General features: G+C 50.9%; 1 protein-coding gene across 1 annotated transcript; it reads left to right on the top strand.

The window, feature by feature from the left end:
* The first annotated feature begins 18980 nt into the window (after nucleotides 1–18980).
* Nucleotides 18981–21231, top strand: CXCR3 (C-X-C motif chemokine receptor 3). Its single transcript, XM_036271609.1, has 2 exons — nucleotides 18981–19160; nucleotides 20137–21231. The coding sequence occupies exons 1-2, from the start codon at nucleotides 18981–18983 to the stop codon at nucleotides 21229–21231; spliced, it is 1275 nt and encodes a 424-aa protein (XP_036127502.1).
* The last annotated feature ends 406 nt before the right edge of the window (nucleotides 21232–21637 follow it).

The raw sequence follows: 21637 nt of genomic DNA on the forward strand, positions 1-21637 counted from the left end.
ATCCTGGCCTGGAGGTCATCCAGAGAAAGGGAGTGTGGAAACGCAGGGTGCTGGTGAGAACATGGGTCCTAGCTTGTCAGAGAGGTGCCAGAAACCATCATCATTCAGAATGAGGAGGGCTCAAGGGGCTAGAAACCAAGCTGAAGACAAGTGACTGGTAGAAGGAAGAAAGCTGAAAGAACCAGAGGTTATACTCAGAAAACGGGATTTCCAAGTTTAAAGTCTTGAAAATGAAACTTTGGCTGTGTGAAGATGACATCCTAGGTGTGATCAAACGTGTGGGAGGCTGAAGAGGTGCAGAGATGGAGATTACTGAAATCGAAAGGAACAGTTGCGTGGCCTTGTTTCTCCATCGCTGATCTAGGAACTAGGAGATGAAGAAACAGGCACTGGGAGGTTATGTGGCCAGTCCAAGGTCATACAGCTAGGAAATGGCAGGCTTGACATTTGAGCCCAGATCTGTGACTCTGACGTCCAGTTGACTGCATTATGGAAGAGACCTGGTGCTCTTCTGTCACTGGGCATGGAAAGAGGAGGACAACGTCCTGCAGGTGAAGGCAGAATTAAACCCAAAGTGAGTTTGAACAGTGGGAAAGTAATAAAGAGGGTTTCACCTGTAGGACCAATTTCCTAAATTAGGGGCTTAATTTTTTTATGTCTCTTGTTCTAGGCCACTTTTAACTGCAGTGCTTCTATGGACGTTATTATCAGTGTGTAGCACATGGCAGTGTGTAGAGCACTTTCACTTCCCTCTTTACCTTCATGACAGTCTCTGAGGGTAGCGATTATTATTATGCTCATTTTACTGAGAAGAAACAGAAGCTTGAAGACTGTGATTTGTCCATGATTGCACAGGAAGTCACAGATATAGGCGTGTAGTCCCATATTGTGTTCTTTTGTTGAACCACCTAAGTGAAAGTAGGATTTACTGCTCCCCACCATCCCTCGTTGTTGAAGAAAACTCCAGCTCCAGCACCTTCAGGCCGAGGTGACTGAGACCAGGAGGAGGTGGTCTCAAAGAATGAGGAGTCCTGTGTGCCTGAAACCATATCCTTGGAGAGAACCACTGACAATTGTACAGTATGGCAGAAATAATGAGATAACAGGCATAACCTGCACCTTCAAAGAACTCATCAGTGGAGGAGAAAGAATTCTTTTTCAAATTACACTCCAGTATACTCATTTCCATTCCATTCTGGCGCACACTGATCTGAGAGAGCCGAAGGAGAGGCAGTGTAGGGGCAACTTTTGAAAGGAACAGCTTACTGATGGATAAGGGCCACTGAGATAGGGCCGAGTGGAGGGCAGCGACAGGCACACAGGCACAGAGAAGAGCCTGAGCCATACGGAGAATGAACTTTTCAGCATGCTTGGGAAGTGGGGTGATTGGTAAGAAGCAGTCAACGGCCCTGGCCGGTTTTGCTCAGTGGTTAGAGCGTCTGCCCGTGGTCCAGAGAGACCCAGGTTTGGTTCCCGCTAAGGGCATGTACCTCGGTTGCAGTTTGTCCCCCACCCTGGTTGAGTCGGCGGGTGGCAGCCACTCGATGTGTCCCTTTCATGTCGATGTTTCTCTCTCTCTCTCTCTCAAAAAAAAAAAAAAAAAAAAAAAGAAGCAGTCAACGGTGTGTTGTGTGGCCAGCTCAGAGCATCAAACTATATACAGGGGTGGGCAAAAGTAGGTCTACAGTTGCATCATGACATTCCTTTGAGTTAATAAAGTTATTGTAATAATCATAACCTACATGTGTCTTTTTGAATACCAACAACTGTAAACCTACTCTTGCCCACCCCTGTACAGAGGCCAGTAGAGAAGAGCTTTATAGTTCTGAACAGGGAGGTAATCCATTCAGGTATTCTGAGCAGTCTTTCTATAGAGTGGCAAGACTGGACACAGGAAAATCAGTTAGGAGGCTGTCACAGTGGGCCAGGTAACAGATGCCAGCTTGAACTGGGAGGAAATGCTAAAGAGAAGGAAAGCTGTGTGAAAACACCCTGGTATGTATGTGTTTGAACACTTGTGCTGTTGGGGTTGCTGAAGCATAGGTCTGCTTTTTTAGTAGACACTGCCCAACTGCTCTCCCAAAAGGCTGGCCCATTTATGTATGCAATGTTCTTTAGAGTACCCCAACTATTTTTCATTCTGTCTCCCTATAATGGCCTTTCATAGTAACTGCTCCATAGAGGAGACTGTATTCTTTGGTTGTGGACAAAGAAGGGCAAAAGCTTCATTTTCGGCATACGATTTTCCATGCAACCACGTGGCTCCCTTCTGCCTCCTCTCCCACTGTGCCCAAGCTCCTCGCCAGATTGAAAGTTGTGGATCTTTTTTGTTAGCAGTCACAGACAATAATCTAGGTATGCAAGAAATATTGAGTCTGTACTGTTTTTCAAAATCAACACAATTTCAGTTCTGTACCCCATCTTGGCAGATTTGGGAAATTCTGCCTGAGTCATTCTTGCACTTCTTGCCTCCCTGAGATCAAGACTAGGTCTTGGGACCTGGCAGGTTTGGCTCAGTGGTTAGAACGTCAGCGAGCAGACCAGTGATTTGTGGGTTTGATTCCAGTCAAGGGCATGTACCTCGGTTGCGGTTCATCCCCGGCCCTGATCGGGGTTGTGCAGGAGTCAACCAGTCAGTGTGTCCCTCTCATGTCGATTTTCTCTTTCTCTCCCTCTCTCTCCCTCCCTCCCACTTTATCTGAAAATAAATAGAAAAATATGCTCAGGTGAGGATTAAAAATAGCCCTGGCCAGTTTGGCTCAGCAGTTAGAGCGTCGGCCTGCGGTCTGGAGAGACCAGGGTTCGGTTCCTGCTAAGGGCGCATACCTCAGTTGCAGTTTGTCCCCGGCCCTGATTGGGTCGTGTGGGTGGCAGCCACTCGATGTGTCCCTTTCATGTCGATGTTTCTCTCTCTCTCTCTCTCCCACTCTATCTGAACAAAATATCGAAAAAATTCCTCGGGTGAGGACAAAAAAAAAAAGGATTAAAAATAAATAAACTGGTTTCTTTAGGAAAAAAACTAGGTCTTGGAAACTTCAACAGTCCCAAACACCTAGGCATCGACTGTCTGGAGTATGTAAGTTGCCACTCAGCCATTCATCGTCCCCTGTCCATTGCTGCTTCTGTGGAAAGCTGAGGAAATCTGTCGGACCGCTGGGAGTGCTGGTGTTTCTGGATGAACCTGGGAGGGGCGGGCACTCCACTTTGGAGAATTACCAGCTCCTCAGACCACTACTAGGAACCAGGGTCAAGAAACTCATTGTCCTCTCTCTGTTCCCTTTACCAGGATGGTGGAGGGTGAGATTAAAACAGATGGCCCACCTCTGGCCCTGGCCACACGAGCTCTTAGAAACCAGTGTCCTTTCCTTGCTCTCCAATCCATCCAAAAGCCATGTCTTGAGTAGAGAGAAGTTCTGACAGCTGCAGGACCTACCAACAGGTCCTCCTTGCAGGCACATGGCAGGGCTGCACTTCCTGTCACCACTGAAGTTTGGAGTGGCCATGTGTCTTGCCTTGGCCAATGAAGCATTAGGAGATGGTGTCCAATTCATCTTGTTCTCCTCCCACCGCTGCAGTGACCATGAGAGCGTGAACCAAGAGAGGGCCACCAGCAACCTGGGTTCTTGAGTGACTACAGTGAGCCAAGCTCTCACTAACTGCTATTGAACATCTAATGTCAGTGGAAAATAAAGTTCTGTTTGGTTAGCCCTCTAGACTGGGGAGTTTTTTATGCTCACAGCGTAGCTTTATTTGCCTACACTGAGAGACTTGGGTGTTATCCGAGCTGTCTCCTAGCCAGTCTGAGCTCTTCACTTCAGCACAACCTTGTGCCACATGACTCTGGCCCCAGCCTCATGCCCTTGGCTTCATTTGACTCCAACTGAACTTTGATTTCCCCTGGTCTACTCTGGGACACTATATCCATGAGGATACCTTGGGCTTTGAATAATACAAGTAAGTGATAAGGATTCTTACTCTCTCGCTTCATAGATCCAGAGTGGTCCCAGGGTTTATTCAGGAGCACAGAGACTGCAGGATTTTTCTGTCTTTCAAGTTTGCTAAGCGTGTTCACGCTTAGTCTCAGGTTTGTCACATCATAGCTGTAAGATGACTGCTTCATACAGCCCTGTTCAAAGACAAGAAGCTGGGGGTGGAGGGGGACACTTCTCATCAAGTTCTCTTAAAGCAGGAAACCCTTTCCCTGAAACCATCCAGCCAATTTCCCCCTTTGTGCATCATGGTCCAGAACTCAGCCACCGTGCATGGCTACTCCTACCTGCAAAGGAGGCTGGGAAAATGAGGGCCTAGTATTTCCAAGCTCTGTTATGGGACAAAGGCTCTCCCAGTGAGAAAGAAGGGGGGGGGGAGCATGGATGTCAGGCAGACAAGCAACAGGCTTCCAGAACCACCATCTGCCCAAGTTCCTGCACACGAGCATCTTCAACTGGGCATCTTACTCCCTCCCACACCAAAGTGACCCCTTGATCCACTCTGAGTTGTGGCTTTGCTTCTGCTCTTCCCCACACTGCTGGTGAGACCTGGGTTATGTCGCACCTGAAACACACAAATGAGTGTGCCTGGTAGCTGAGACACCACTTGAAGGTTTAATGGCAGTCCTTAGAGAATTTTGATTCCTCTAACTTTTGTGATTGTTGGAGGGGCTGGCATTTCTTGGAGGCAGGCAAGAAAGATAGGGTTACTTTTAGGAGGTTTCCCATGCGCTTAGATGCAAAAGTGCTTTCAAAGGTGCCATGCAATGCTTTGGTGAGATACTTGCTTCTTACCTGTCTGGTAGTAGTAGTGTGGATGGAAGAAGTGAGGGCCATACCTCTTGTAAGAAACTTGCTTCTCAGACTCAGCCTGGATAGAAAATTCAAGGCAGGAACTTACTTCCCTCTTTCTCCCTCCAGCTCCTCCTGAGGGCCATAGTAGTAATGTTCAAGAAGAAACATGTCCTATTGGAGACCAGGGTGTCAAGAAGCCTTAGGAAGCAGGACACAGGTGAGGAGAGGAGAGAGACCCCAACATCTTCCTTTTGGTCAGAAACAGGCATAAATGTCACCCAATCAGAGGAGCTCAGCCATCTGACTCCGGGGGTTTGTGCAAGGTAAAGAGAAAGCTTTTTCTATGGCCATCTTAACTAGTGGGCCCAGTCCAAGCTCCCGAGGGTGTGAATGGCCAGCACGCAGCACAGCTAGGGCTGTCGAGGTGGAAGGGTGGGGAGCAGGGCAACTGTTTCTTTGGAGGCCGCCTAGCCCAGCCAGTGAGTCGGATTTTTGTCAAGGCAGAATTTGAATCCTGGCCCCGCCACTGATTTCTTGTAAGATCCTTTCTGAACTTTACTTTTCTCTCCCGCAAAATAATCACCACTGTTACAGCAACATTTTTCACAATAGCCAAAATGTAGAAGCAACCCAAATGTCCACTGATGGATAAACAGATATCTAAAGTGTAGTATACAAGAAAATACTATTCAGTCTTTAAAAGGAAGGAAATTGTATCACATACTACCACATGAAGAACCTTGAGGACATTATGCTCTGTGAAGTAAACCAGTCACATAGGGCAAATATAGTGTGAGTCCACTTATCTGAGGTCCCTAAGGTAGTCAAATGCGTAGAGACAGAAAGCGGAATAGTGGTTGCCAGGGCCCGGGGAAATGGAATGGGAATTAGTGCTGAATGGGTGCAGAGGAAGATGAACAGAGTTCTGGAGATGGATGGTGGTGGTATTTGCACAGACTTGTGAATACACTTAATGCCACTGAACTGTACATGTAAAAATGGTTACGATGTGAAAATTTAAGTTATGTATATTTTGCCACAATTTTAAAAATTGTATGCCAGTTGCCCTGGCCAGTCTGGCCTGTGGACCAAAGAGTCTCTGGTTTGATTCTGGTCAAGGGCACGTATCTCGGTTGTGGTTCGATCCCTGGCCCTGGTCGGGTTGTGCGGGAAGCAATCAGTCACATCGATGTTTCTCTCTCTCTCTCTTCCTCTCTTCTTTCCTCCCACTCTATCTGAAAATCAATGGAAAAATATCTTCAAGTGAGGATTTAAACAAAATTGTATGCCAGCTACCAAAGTAAAAGCACTTACAGCAAAATAATAAGTGTCTAAATAAAATAACTCAAAACAAAGAGTCTGATTCCATGTTCCCATACATTTCTTACTCCACCCATACTCGTGGGGAAGAAAGCTAAAGTCAGGCCTGCAATATAATAAATAGTGTATTCTTCCTGATATTTATAATTTTTCTAAATAATCTAGAACTTTAAAGTTTACAAAAAGCAGCTTCAAAGACATAGCACAGGTTGTCCTTTCAATGTACTGAAATGATTTGGGATTCTGAGGTTAATGTGATGTTCTACATGTGAAGACCCCATCGCCTATCATAAACATGTATCTATGGGTCCTTGCCCCAAAAGTGGGTAAAATGGTAAGCTTTATGTTATGTATATTTGCCACAATGTTTTAAATGAGAAAAAAATAACAATCATGCCTGCCTGGCTTAACTCCCAAGGGAGCTGGGTGGCTTCGGGAGACCCCATAGAGAAAGGGAGGAGGATTCCTTTTTGGAAGCTCCAACCTACAAAAGGTTTAATTCACCCTTTGCAAAGTCTCATACGAGTTAGCTTGAAACGTGTACATGTAAGACTCTGGCACCAAAAATATTTGGCCCATCCTAAAGGCCAACTTCTCTGTCCATCAGAGAGTCAGCAGAATTGCCAAAGACAAATCCACCTCTGGCCATGCTCTGGCCCCACCCTGCTGGGCCAGAAGGGAGTAGATGCCACTGACTGACCCATGGGCCAACACCAAGGGCTTTTCCCTTTTTTAGTCAATAAACAACACTTTCCCTTCCTTGCTGGCAACTTTCAGGAGCTCTCTGCTGGTTCCTTGTGCCCCCCAACCCTAGCCCTGTAGTCTCCATCTGGGGGTGGAGCACCTCCCCTCCCCTAGTGGTCAATAGGGTTAATTGTTGATGTCAATATTATGAACTTTATTACTACTCTTTTTTTTTATACTCACCCGAGGACATTTTTCCATTTTTGTTCAGATAGAGTGGGAGGGAGACAGAGGGAGAGAGAGAGAGAAACATCAATGTGAGAAGAACACATTGAGTGGCTGCCTCCCATACAACCCCAACCAGGGCTGGGGACAAATCGCAACCAAGGTACATGCCCTTGACTGGAATCGAACCTGCGACTCGTTGGTCCACAGACCGATGCTCTTTCTAACTGTTGAGCCAAATCGGCCAAGGCTTTCTTAACTACTCTTAAAGATAATGTTCATCACCAGCTGTATTTTGAACCTCTCACTGACTCAATGCCATTGTCTAGTGGGTTTCCAATGTTGCTACGCATTCCAATTACCTGGAGAGCTCTTGAAAACCATCTATACCCAGACACCCTCTGTGGCCTAATTAAATGAGAAGCACACTGCAGTCATTACTCTCCCTCAAACGTAATTAATTACCTCTCCATGTCTTTGTAACAGTGGGGCCCAGTCCTTGACACACAAAAAGAATTAGCAGGAGAGTTTAGTCAATATTCATCCCATCCCTCCCATCCTGAGGAGGGCTTGACAGTTGCAGTACCTTTCACATTTTCAAGAAGCTATTTCTTTCTGTACTCTACTCTGATCCCCACCCTCAGTCTTTCTCCAAGCTCATTTTTCTCAAATCACCATTTCTCAAAGTATACTCTGTAGTGATAGTAGAGGGTTGTGGAAAATCAGGCAGTTACTGACTGTGGTTGGCTGATAATGGCTCCCAAAGATCTAGGCAGTCCTAGACCCCAGAACCTGAGAATATGATCTTATTTGGAGCAAGGTCTTTACAGATGTGATTAACATAAAGGTCTTAAGGTGAGGAGACTACCCTGGATTATCTGGGTGAGCCCGAAATGCCATCACAAGTACCTTTGTAAGAGAGAGACAGAGGGAGATTGGACACACAAAAGCAGGGGAAGGTCCCATGAAGACGGAGGCAGAAATTGAAGTAACGTGACCACAAACCAAGGCATGCTGGCCAGCAGCTATCAGAAGCTAGGAGAGGCAAAGAATGGCTTCTCCCCTAGAGTTCTGGAGGGAGTGCGGCCCAGGCAATGCCTTTGGACTTCTGGCCTTCAGGACTGGGAGAGAATGAATTTCTGTTGTTTAAGCCATGCAGTATAGTAATTTGTTATGGCAGCCTTAGGAAGCTGATAGAGTGACCAAATGAGTTTGGTCACTGTTGTCTTCACAATAGAACTTCCCCAAACCTTTCTTATACTGATGGGCATTGTTTCCTAAACACAGGCCCTGGACAAGTGCTCTTGAGAACCCACCGGGTGCCAGGTCATGCCAGCCAGCAGCTATGACCCAAACTCACAGCATTGAAAGTTGTGCACATGCAAAACCTTTATGCCCGAGAGTTCCATATACAGAGTATCCCCCAAAAATGCCTACATGGTGTCTGTAGATTCTATTGCATTTTGAAAATGAAATATATTTTAATAAACATTGACTTTATAATTATACAAAGTTGTGTATTCATTTTTTTGGGATACCCTATATATGTCATGTATCTACCCCTTCAGAATGTACTATCATTCATTTAGGAACTTAGTAAATATTTATGAGCACCTACTATGTATCAGAAATTATTCAGGGCATTGGGTATATGGTGATTTAAAAATCAAAATCAGCCTTGGCCAGTTTGGCTCAGCGGTTAGAGTGTCAGCCTGCGGACCAAAAAGTCCTGGGTTCAATTACCGCTAGGGGCACCTACCTCAGTTACAGTTTGGTTCCCGGCTCCGGTTGGGGCTGTGAGGGTGGCAACCCGTCGATGTGTCTCTCTCACATTGATGTTTCTCTCTCTCTTCCTCCCTCTCTCCCTCCCAATCTATCTGAGGATAAATGCAAAAATGTCCTCGGGTGAGGATTAAAAAATAAAAACAACATATCCCTTGTGAAAAGTATACTCTAATGGAGTAGTCAATAAATAAGTAAGCGAATAAACAGCAGATGATGCTGAGCGCTCTGAAGAATATAAAGCCAGCTAAAGAGATAGAGAAGGGTAGAGGGTGGCTACGTTCAAGTGGTTGTCAGAGCCAAGCATCCGCACCAGGTGATTTACCGAAATTGATCTCATGTAATCCTTTCAACAACAATTTCATCCTTATCATATAAGGTCGGTATTATGACAAATGGGAAAACTGAGCCTCAGAGAATCAAAGTGATTTGCCCAAATTGGGTGGCTATTCAGTGGCTAACATAGGATTGAAACCCCAACAAAGCCCATTTACTACTACCATGCTACATGGCTCCTATACTCAGTTGGACTCCCACTGAGATCCCCCAGAGCATGCCTTGGCCTTTCTATACTTGTTCAATGATTCCCAGTGGAATAAATGGTTCAGAGAGTGAGAAGGTTGGAGGCAGGAGATGGTATGGTAAAAGATACTGGTAGGCAGAGACTTGCCCTGCAGAATTACTTCAACCTATTTCTGTGTTGGGGAGGTAGGCGGAGGGTACTGAAACTTTCTGCTTCCTCCTCTGGGTCTTCTCACATCTCCTTTCTGTCCTGCCCTATCACCTGGAACCCTCAGAGCAGAGCCGCAGGGTCCAATCAAGAGACTTTTTTGTCTTCATAGCTCTGAGCTGCACCTCTGAGTCCTGAAGGGTGTGTAGGACTCAGCCAGAGACCAGCAAGCAGTGGACACCTGGGGTATGCTTGCAACAGCATGTGGCGCGATTTGGCTGGAATATAACATTCACAAAGCAGAGTGGAGAGTCAGGCTGGGCAGGAGGTTGGGACCAGGGAAACAGCCTCCATCCTCTGGGCTGGTATTTGTGTCCTGCAAACATCTCATGCTTTGGAATAACAATTGCAGTAACAAGAAGGCAGGTTGTGTGAAAAGGTAAAGGCTCCTAGTCAGTAAGTTGGTGTTGAGGCCCTGGCCTGTGTGGCTCAGAGTTTGAATATCATCCCGTGCACTAAAAGGTCACCTGTTCGATTCCCGGTCAGGGCACATGGAGGGTTGTGGGCTTGATGCCCAGGGGTGTCATGCAGGAGGCAGCTGATCGCTGTTGATGTTTCTCATCCATATGTCTATCTCTCTCACTGTCTCCCTTCCTCTCTCTCTCAAATCAATAAAAATTATATTTAAAATAAAAACAATAAGGTGCAATTGAAAGAGGTCAAACAGATCCCTTTTATGCCAGACTTCCCAGACCTGGCATGAAGGCAGAGGGAGAGCCAGAGGCCACAGTGGATCCATCCTCACAGCGAAGATCAATGGAGACGCACTAGAGGCCGGGCTGGGGTAGGCCATCAGTGCTGTGCATTCCATCTCTAAATCATTTCTCTCTCCCCTTCCTGCCATCCTACCCACCTCCACTTCAGTAAACAATGTCCCTCCTTCTAATGTGTCTGCCTGCAACTATCTGCCCCCAAACTATCTCCCTTCTTCCAGCTCCTTCCCTAACCCCACCCCCTCCATCCTCCTGGACCCTCCCTTCCTGTGCCTTTTCTTATGCAAGCACTTCTCTAGCTACACTACAAGCTACAGTAATTTATCAATATTTTGGATAGTTATGTGAAAGACTACTATTCACTAGCAGTCATGCGAAAAAAAAAAATATATATATATATATATATATATATACACCATCTGAGTTCCACAGAGGGTTGTCCTAAGCCATCCTGCAAAACCTCTAGAATCTTTAAAAATACCATTTGGTTATTTTTTTAGACCCAGACAGGCTCAGATTTGAGCTTGACTGTGCTGTTGGTTTCCATGGTAACCATCCCTAGTTCCTGACTCCTGTCCTTCCTCTTCTGTCCTGACACCCAACTGTGGAATGCCTGAAGAGCTGCCTTGTTCCAGGAAGGGGCCCGGCCCCTGCACTGGGCTCAGCCCCTCTGAACCTTGCTTTGGGATTTGCATAATGAGCAGCACACCCAGGCCAGGCCCAGCGGTAGGGAGGGGGAGAAGGGGGAGGGCAACTTCAGGCTCCTCTGCTCCTCTTCAATTCACATGATCGCCTTTTCAAACCCAGACAGCAGACCAGGGTGGTTAAGAGTGTGGACTTGAAGCCAGACTGTTTGGTTTGAACCAGACTGTCACTTATTAGCTGTTTTACTGTGGGGGAGTTACTTAACCTATTTGAGTCTGTCGCCTCATCTAAATGGAACCCATCTGAAAGACTTGTTAGGAGTATGTGTGTGTGTTTCACATGGCAGCCGGCACGTAGTGAGTGCTACGTAAGCGTTACTGGTTAAGATGATTGTTGTTGTTCCAGGGCTCTGTCAGATCATCCACAGACATTTGGGCTGAGTCAGCAATGACTGTGGTATTCTGTGAGTGAGGAACTTGTGGGTATCACGGAGGAAAGCATCTTCTCTTTTTTTTAAATATTTTTATTGATTTTATTTTAGAGAGAGAGGGAAAGAGAAACATCAATACACACCCCAAATGAGGACGGAACCCACAACCTGGGCAGGTGCCCTGACCAGAATCAAACTGGTGAACTTTCAGTGCACAGGACAATGCTTAACCAACTGAGCCACACCAGCCAGGGTGGAAAGCATGCTTGCTTGCTTTCTCTCCTTCTTTCTCTCCTTCTTTCTTTCTTTCTTTCTTTCTTTCTTTCTTTCTTTCTTTCTTTCTTTCTTTCTTTCTCTCTCTCTCTCTCTCTCTCTCTCTCTTTCTCTCTTTCTTTCTTTCTTTCTTTCTTTCTTTCTCTTTCTCTCTCTCTCTTTCTTTTTTAATACGTTTTTATTGATTTTTTAGAGAGAGATAGAAACATCGATGTGAAAGAGATTCAAAGATCAGCCGCCTCCTGCACGCCCCCTACTGGGAATCAAGCCTGCAACCCGGGCATGTGCCCTGACCGGGAATCGAACCGGGACCTCTCAGTCCACAGGACGACACTCAATCCACTGAGCCACACTGGCCAGACGGAAAGCATGTTTTCAATTTGGAGTCTCCTCAAGGCCCTACTAAGTGCAGCTTCTAGGGCAGTCCCTTCTGCACCCGCAGCACAGAGTGCACAGCCCACCCAGCTGGGCTCGGCTTCTGGAAGGGACCTCCCACCTCGTTGCCTCCCAGGACTTGGGCACAGGACTCAGACTAGCATTTAGCCCCATAGCCAAAGGCGGTAGTGCTTTGACCAGTTCTGTGACTCAGCCAGGGCCCAGCTTAGGCTCTCACTGAGGTGTGCTACCTCAGGGCAAGTGAAACTGCCCTACAAGTGTGCCCAGTCTTGGGAGGACCTCAGCAGCCACAGGGAGGAGGGTAGCTAACAATTCATACAGAGCACTGACCACGTGCCAAGCATCATTCTGAGTGCCTTTACATATATGGCGCATGAACTCTTTTCATCCAGAGAGGGAAACCAAAGCACAGAGCGGTGACATCACCTGTGCATGGTGGCACAGCTAGTGACATTTCAGTGCCAGGAAGGCGATCGAAGAGCCTGCTTCAGAGTCCGAGTGCTCCTCTGCTCGGCCACACTGCCTTGCGTGGGGCCAGCTCAGCTCTAGCCAGACAAGCACCTCTGCCTGCGCCTGTGCAGTTGACTTAGTGCCTAGTTGGAGAAATGTGGGCTCCACACAAACAGGAGGCAGGGCTTGGCCACGACAGCCCTGTGTGGACGTGTGGACAGAGCCCCCAAGGCCAATACCACATGCTGGTGAGATTTCAGGAAATGCATTTGGCTGGCCGAGAAGTTTTCCAGGAGGCCAGAGAGTCCAGGAAGGTAGCTTGGAGTGAGGCCCAGCACCAAGGGGCCTCATGCAAAGCCCTGGCGAGGGCAGCTTAAAGCACAACTGGGTACCTCCTGAGGGAAGGACCCATACGGGGACACTCCTCAGCAGCGTCTGCTCAGCGGCGTGCGTATGGGGTGGGCACCGTGGTTTCCAGGGTGTGCCTTTTCTTCATGGCAGCTCAGCAGTAGCCAAGGGCCTCAGGGAGAGTGACCTTGGCAGGGGCCTCCCCCAGCTTTGCAGGCTCACCTCTGTTTGGAAAAAAGAACACCAGCTCCCAGCTGGTGACACCCTCTAAAGGACACAAGCCCCAGTCGGGGCCAAGGATGGGGTCTCCCTGAGTGCCTCAGGTACAACTTGTGTCCTCTGAGGGCTGCTGGGGCCTTCCGCCTGGTGAACAGGCAGCACTTCCCTTCCTGGTCCAAAGTCTGCAGGGAGTCAGGAGGCAGTCAAGGCTGAGAGGCTGGAGGTGGCGAGATGGTGGGAAAAGGGAATCAGCCCGGAGTCCAGAGGCAAAGTGAGTCTGCTGGGAGGAGAGGCGGGGACTGGGTTGTCCCCAGAGGCCTCTAAGCTGGTCCTGGGAATAGCATCTGACAACAAAACCATTGTGCATGAGAAATATTCTCTTAGTAACTTTTATTTCTATATAATTTCAAATGTGCGGAAAAGTTGTAAGAATAGCACAGAGAATTCCATGCTACCCTTTCCCCACATCACCAACTATGAGCAGGTTTCCCCATTTGTTTTATCCTCCACATTCTCTCTGCAGGTTTTCCAAGTCATGTGACAGTAAGTTGCCAATGGGATAGCCCTTTACCACTAAATACCTCAATGTGTATTTCCTACAAAGAAACACATTCTTTTATGTTGTCAAAATGAGCAAAATCAAGTGGATGTAGGGTTTTTGTCTAATCCTCGGGCTACATTCAAATTTCATCAATTGTCCCGGGTTTTTAATATGATTTTTAAAATTTATTTTAGACAGAGAGGATGGGGGGGGAGAGAGAGAAACATCAATGTGAGAGTGAAACATCAATCGGCTGCTTCCTGCACACCCCCCACCGGGGATCAAACCTGAAACCCAGGCATGTGTTCTGACCGGGAATTGAACCAGCAACCTTTCGGTACACAGGATGATGCCCAACCAACTTGGTCAGGGCTGAACCAATTTTTTGGCTTAATTTTAATTTCCTTTCTGATGGCTTTTTAATCACACAACTAATACATAAATACAGTCTCCATGTAAAACATTACAGATAAGGCCAAAATAGTCTTCTCTGAACACTACCCTCCATCCTGGTTCCTCTAACCTCAACAAGCATGACGTGTCCTGGGAAGAACATAAGGTCTCAGCCACTTGCTGGTTGTGTGGTTTTGAGTGAGTTCCTTAAACTTTCTGTGTTTCTGTCATCTGCAAAACAGGAACGAATGATAATAGTAACAAGTCATGGAATAGTGTCCAGCACATAGTTAAGTAATCAATAGACAGCAGCTCTTGCCCGGCTGGTGTGGCTCAGTGGTTGAGCATCGACCCATGCACCAGGAGGTCGCCGGTTGGATTCCCGGTCAGGGCACATGCCCAGGTTGTGGGCCCGATCTCCAGTAGGGGGCATGCAGGAGGCGGCTAATTGATGTTCTCGCTCATCAGTGTTTCTATTTCTCTCTCCCTCTCCCTCCCTCTCTCTCTAAAATCAATAAAGAAAAAACATTTTAAAAAGAAGAGACATCAGCTCTTATTATTATCCTGTTTCACTTCACTCCGTGCGGCAACCCAAGGGAAGGCAAGAAGCGGACATTGGGCCTGACGCTGACTTCATTTCAAGGGGTGGCCCAGCTGAGCAGTGCAGGGGCACAGCCTCCACCTGTTAACTGTGAGATCAACTGGGACTCGAATCCATCAAGGTCAGGCCTCCATGAGCAGATTTCTTCACATTGGCAAGTTGCCACCTGCCCCTCTGCAGAGTCTGACCAGGCCTGAGTCAAGGTGGGGTCCCGGGTACAGGACCGGATGGGAACAGATGCTCGCCCACCCCAGAAGGGGACGCGTTCCCCAGCCCGCCCTTCAGGAGCCGGCCTGTGATGGGCCGGGGGCATTACTAAAGGGCTCTGGCACTTGGCAGACTTTTGCTTGATCCTCCAGGCCCCTCATCCTGGAGATTCTGACTTTGTGTCTCCCTGGTAAGCGGGGAGAAGTGGGGCGAGAAGATCGGGGATGCGATGAGGTTTACCCAGCCTCCCCAATGTCATAATCCTGGGTAAGCACCTGCCATCACATGAGATGCCTGGTTGGGGCATTGTGGTGAGTCAGTACTGGTTTGTGGCTCCTGAAAGAAGCAGTCCTTGGGCCGCAGTACTTTTGCAGGGGGTGGGGCAGGGATCTCCAACCCCAATAGTCAGTGTAGTACATTAGAAAGCAGCCTGGATAGGCATTTTGCCAGCAATCCTACTGGCTGACTAGCCTGGGACAAGCCACTTCACCACTCTGAACCTCTACCTCCATTCTGCAAAATGTGTACAGTGACCTCTGCCTCCCCAGGTGGCCGAAGAGTTTCAGAGAGATCATGCGTAGGAAAGGCAGAGCTTGCTGAAGGGAAGCTTTTATTTTTATTACTGATTTCAGAGAGAGAGAGAAAGAAACCTTGATGTGAGACAGAAACATTGATCAGCTGCCTCCTGCATGCATCCCAACCGAGGATAGAACCTGCAACCTGGGCAGGTGCCCCAGCCAGGAATTGAACATGGGATGATGCTCAACCAACTGAGCCACGCTGGCTGGGCTGGAGGTTATTTTTTCTTTCACAGTTTCCCAGCACTTCTGGAGACAGAATGACAGGAAGGTTATCGTGCTTGGTGGCAGGCTTGGGGTCTTGAACTACTCTCCAAACCCCTTGACCCTCCTGCTTTCACATGTACCTTCTTCTCCAACAAGACTGACCACCACTGTGCCAACAAGTTGTTCCTCACCTCCTTGCCCAGACACCTGCTGGTCCCACAGCCTAAATTGCCTTGTCTCCCTTTGCCACCTGACAAATGGCAGCAACATCTTCCTTCCCTGGTCCCCAAAAGAACGAGTGCCCCATAGCTTTGGAACTCACCCTCACGGGCGGGGACTGGCCAGGCCCACCCCTTGGCCCCAGCACTTAGAAAGGACTCGTCTCCAGTAGGGCTCAGCGCTGCAAGAAGAGGGGCAGAGGAGGGGTGGTCCCCAGCCCCCCGGGCCTTCGATGACTTAAGCTCTCCTTCCCTTAGAAATTCAGGGCCGGCAGGAGGAGCCCCAGCGGCCCAGCAGAGACTGGGGAGACCCACGGGCCTTCCGGGGCTAGGACGCTGTTCATTTCACGAGAGAAAGGCTCCAATTCAGCCTAGGCCGCCGCCTGAGCCCCAGGAGCTTGGGCCTGGCTGAGCCTGCTCCCCTGACAGCCAGGGCTGGTGGCTGAGCTCAGGGACTTTGGGAGCAGGTTCCCAGAGGTACGCCAAGGGCCTGAGAGAGAGAGAGACAGAGAGAGGGGTGGCGAGGCAGACACTGAGAGGGAGGGGGAGGAAATGGCCCCTTCCCTGTCTGTTCTGATAGACAGCTGTGGAGGCCCTCCTTCCGGTGAGGGAGTGGGCCCAGGGCTCAGACCTCTGAGCCTCCCATCTCCCCAAACCACAGCCCAAAGGTGTGAAAGAAAGCAAACAACAGGGGGAGGGGTGGCGGAGAAGACACAGGTGCGCAGTTCACACCTTGACCACAGGCGGGGCCTGGAGCAGCCTCACTGACTAACTTCCTCCTCAGGCTTCCCGCTGGGCTGGGGACAGCAGAAGCAGGCTGCACCCCAGGGTTCGTCAGGGGTGTCTCCCCAGGGGCTGGGCCGGCCTTCGACTCAGCCTGGGGCTGCTCGGGACAAGAGAGGACCAAATTAGAGGGCCACCTAAGGGGAGGGGCAGAAGGTGGCCACACACCTGCCGTTTGAGGCCTTGGAGGGGAGGAAACCGCCCCGTGCCAGACACTTTGCACACATGTCACTTGTAGTCCACAGAGCAAGCCAATCGCACAGGTCGTATCTTCATCCCTTTCTTTCGGGTGAGGAAACTGCCCACCCCACGGGGTAGCACACGCCCTCCCAGGGCTCCCCCAGCGTGAAGGCTCCCAGTCAGGCGGGGTCTGTAACCACCCGCCCTCCCACTCAGCATTGTCAACAGGGCGTCTGCAAAGCACTGGGCCCGGTGCCAGGGGCCTTAGAGCCCTGGTTCCCTCCGTTTATCTCAGCTCAATCCTGCTGAGGAGTTAAGTCCTGTGTCCAAGGTCACACAGCCCGAACAGGGTGGAGTCGGGGTTGGAGCCACACAAGTTCGATGGTCTTCCCACTGCACAGAAGCAGGGACAGCGGTCCACCTCGCTCCCTAGGCTGGCCTCTGACGACGTGGCCCTGAAGCTCAGAAAGGAAAGCTCTTCCCAGTGGCCCGGGAAGGTGGGGATCACTGTCCCCATGTGACAAATGAGGAGATTGGAGCACGGGAAGAAGACCAGGGGTCCCTGGACTTTGAAATCCCACGTAGACCACAGTGGGTCGTCAACTTTGCCAACGGGCCTTACTTCCCAAACCATCAGCTACTTCCACCACCTCATGAAGAAAAAAGCCTTTTAATACCAAAAAGGTGCTGAAGGACAGACTCGCAGGATAGACCTTCCTTTCCGTTGAACAAGCAGAGCGTTCTGTTGTACTCGTTTCTCTCATTGTAGAAGCCCAGTGAACGGAAACTTTGTGCACCAGCATCAGGAAACTGTGGTCCTGGCTCTCATATCTCTTCTTCACCTGACAGGCAGAAACTGGCCAAGGCCATCCTAACTTCCATGGCTTCTGGAGCCCTCCCAGTGCCCTCCACTCACAGGGCTCTTGGCCTCCTCCAGGCCCCCAGTTCCTTCTGGCCTAGTCCCTGCAGGTGACAAGCTGCTCGGAGCAGGGATAGCCAGGTCTTCTGCCCGCAGAAGGCGGGGAAGGGCCTTGGGGCTTCGCAAGTGCGCATCTTGTCAATAAGGGAACTGAATCCGGGGCCCCAGACCAGAGGCTCTTGCAAAGCGCTGTGGCTGAAAACTGGACCCCAAAACCATGGGCCAGCCTTGCCTCTGTCTCCTTTTCATCTGTGGGAAGAAACTGCTTGGGGAAGGGAAGTTAGGGGCCACCTTTCCCTGCTGATTCTGAGGCTGATAGGGAGGGGACCGGAGGGGGGGACCTGGGAAAGCTGAGGGCAAGGTAGGGAGCGAAACTCCCCGCAGTGCGCAGCCAGAAAGGGACCGAGGGGCTCCACAAATGAACGGTGGTTACAGCTTTTCCTTAAAAGCGGGAGGTCCCCCGGCACCCTGCTCCAACCCTGTGCCCCTTCTTCTCCCAGGAGAAACTGCTCTCAGGAACTGCTGGTATCTCCGGTCGCTCTTTGGAACTTCTAGAGCAAATAGCTGTACTCAAAACAATACGGTGTTGGTTTTGTGTGTGTGGTTTTCAGAATTTGTGTAAGTGGTGGCCAACTATACACACTATTCTGTCACTCGCCTCTTCCACCGTGTGCTCGCTGGCTTTCGGGGTGCAGCCACGTGAGGATGAAGATGAATTAACGGCATGAATATGTCATAGTTTCTCAATTTTAAAAAACTGAAGGTGGTGTGGTGAGTGGTAAAAGGAGTCAGATAGTCCTGGGTCCAGTCTTAGCACCCACCCTGACTTGCTGTGTTGGCTGAAGACTTTTCTCCTTTCTGGGTTAGTCACAGGATAACCCCAGCTGCTGAGGGAGCTGTGCGGTTGGAGCGAGGAGGCGACAGAGAAAGCACCTACAGCAGCATCTGCCACATGGCAACTTCATTACTAGTGATTCCCTTTCCTGGCCTCAGTAAGGACTAGGTTTGGTGGAATCGATTTCTTTGAAACCTTTAGATTTTTAAAGAGGGTTCATCTCCTTTTACAGATTGAGCACATTTAGCGATGCAGTCCGCAACCGGTCTACAACCCACAGTCTACAATCGGGCAGACACTGACTGCAGCCAGGACAGAGCACGAGTTGTTCATTTGAGCCTTGGCTACACCAGCGCAAGAGAAGCAGTTCTTGCCCCTGCCTGCCGCCACTTGCCGGCTGCCCTGCTTCTCCTGCACACCTCTCCCGTCGGGGGGCCTGCCCTTGCCCTTCCCTAGGCTTCGGCCTTTCCGGCCCCAGGCTGGTGGTCAGCCCCCCACCGAAGCTCCCAGGCCAGGGGAATGGCGCTGGCTCCAGGGAGGTCGGGTGGAGATAACCCCATGGAAGAGGCGGCCGTCAAGAACCGCATGAAACCCTCACTTCCTCTGTGTAGTTCAGGCTCCCAACCACAAGCACCAAGGCAGCCAGGCAGGCAGCACGCGCCAGGCAGCCTGAGCACCAACCCAGCCATGCTCCAGGAGGTGAGTGCTGCTGCCCAGCCAGGCCAGACTGCTCTCCACGTGAAGAGCCCAGGACCCTAGGGGACCAGGGCTGGCCCCCGAGCCAGCACCTCCAGAGGGGTGGGTGAGTAGGTAGAAAATGCAGGGGTTGTGGAGAAGGGACACTGGACGGGGGATTGAGAACCCACCTTGGCCACTGACTTGTGCCAATGACCAGTGGTGACTCTCTTCCCCTCTCTGGCTGGTACCTCATCTGCAAAACGCAGGAGGTAGAGGCTCAGCCCTGACAGCCTGCAAGCCCCCTTCAGCTCTGACTTGGAACTCTGACTGGTCTATGCTGGGCTGAACTGGCCCTGGGGATGCCTGCAGCTCCGTGTGGTTTGTGTGAGAAGCGGGGAAGGACTATTTCTGCTACAGCTCAGTGGAGGAGCCCTCAGTGGGTGGCAGTCCTTGGTGTAAGGGAGGGAAAGAATGGCAAAAAAACATGCCTAGGGGGCACAGTGATTTGTAGAGGGGCGCTGTGGGGAGCAGGAAGTTTGGGGTTCCCAGACAAGGGCTGAGGAGTGAAAAGGCGAGCCGGGGACTGGGAGAGGGGACGGTAGGGTGGTGTGTGGGGAGGAAGGTGGTAGAATTAGGTGTGGCCGGGACACAGAACCTCAAGCCTTGGAGGGAGGGAGAGGAGAGAGAGGAGAGGGGCGCGGGGTGGGGGGGGCTCTTGGCACAGAGGCCAGCTTCCCCCAGCCCACAGTCCTGGGCTAAAGGGATGGCCCCAAAAGGTGGGTAAGAACTGACCTTTGAGAAGGAAAGTTACATCCCAGCCCAAGGCTGCACAGGGGCAGGGCAGGAGGCGTGACCTTGGAAGATAGGTGGGGACGATCGCTGGGTGTGGCCCAGGCCTCAAGGTCTGCCTTACAGTGGAGCTGCTGGGGCTAAATCCCCCAAGGAGTCTGTTCACAGGGTCTGTTCCTGCTTCCTTCCTTCTCTCCCCTCTCCACAGATCCGTGAACCCCTCGAGCTCCTAGGCTCGGAGACTATTTTCCTGGACAACTATAACTCTTCCTTTGACTACGGAGGAGAAAACGGGACTGATTTCTGCTGTGACGCCCCACCCTGCCCACAAGACATCAGCCTGAACTTTGACCGGGCCTTTCTGCCAGCCCTCTACGGCGTCCTCTTTGTGCTGGGGTTGCTGGGCAACGGCGCCGTGGCGGCCGTGCTGCTCAGCCAGCGGGCAGCCCTGAGCAGCACCGACACCTTCCTGCTCCACCTGGCCGTGGCGGACACCCTGCTGGTGCTCACCCTCCCGCTCTGGGCAGTGGATGCTGCAGTCCAGTGGGTTTTCGGCTCCGGGCTCTGCAAAGTGGCAGGTGCCCTCTTCAGCATCAACTTCTACGCAGGGGTCCTCCTGCTGGCCTGCATCAGCTTTGACCGGTACCTGAGCATCGTACATGCCACCCAGCTCTACCGTCGCGGGCCCCCGACCCGCGTGGCCCTCACTTGTGTCGTTGTCTGGGGGCTCTGTCTACTCTTTGCCCTCCCTGACTTCATTTTCCTGTCGGCCCACCGTGACGCACGCCTCAATGCCACTCACTGCCAGCACGACTTCCCACAGGTGGGCCGCACAGCTGTGCGTCTCCTGCAGCTGGTGGCTGGTTTCCTGCTGCCCCTGATGGTCATGGCCTACTGCTATGCCCGCATCCTGGCTGTGCTGCTGGTCTCCAGGGGCCAGCGGCGGCTGCGAGCCATGCGGCTGGTGGTGGTGGTAGTGGTGGCCTTCGCCCTCTGCTGGACCCCATATCACCTGGTGATGATGGTGGACATCCTCATGGACATGGAGGCCTTGGCCCGCAACTGCAGCCGAGAAGGCCATGTGGACGTGGCCAGGTCCGTGACCTCAGGCCTGGGCTATATGCACTGCTGCCTCAACCCGCTGCTCTACGCCTTCGTGGGGGTCAAGTTCCGAGAGCGCATGTGGACCCTGCTCCTGCGCCTGGGCTGCCCTGGCCGGAGTGGGCAGCAGCGGCCGCTGCCGTCGTCCCGCCGGGACTCGTCCTGGTCTGAGACTACAGAGGCCTCCTACTCAGGCTTGTGAGGCTGAGCTGAGGGCCACCCCCACATCCCAGGCTCCTCCCTCCCTCCCTGCCCCCTGGGAGTGGGCCTGGCTCCCCAGACGCACACTCCTGGGATTTCTTGGCGGCCCCAGCACCGCCATGTCTCCCAAGGAGCCACCCTCCTGGCTCTGGGGACTTCGCCATTGCTGCTCCTTAGTTGCCAAGCCCCCTCCTGCCAATTCAGAGTTGGCTGCCCTCAGGCCCTTCTTCTCTTGGCTGCCGGAGCCCTACCACTCTCTTCATTAACTAGACCTTGGCCTTCCCTATACGCAGAGCTGGAGGCAAACAGCACGGTGTAAGCTGCCCCTGTGGGGTCTTAGCCCAGGCCTCCAGCCCGCAGTGACTACCTACGGTCCCCAACACCTCCGTATTTGCTCAAATTTATGT

The sequence above is a fragment of the Molossus molossus genome, unplaced genomic scaffold (genome assembly GCF_014108415.1).
Source record: "Molossus molossus isolate mMolMol1 unplaced genomic scaffold, mMolMol1.p scaffold_m16_p_2, whole genome shotgun sequence".
Lineage (NCBI taxonomy): Eukaryota > Metazoa > Chordata > Mammalia > Chiroptera > Molossidae > Molossus > Molossus molossus.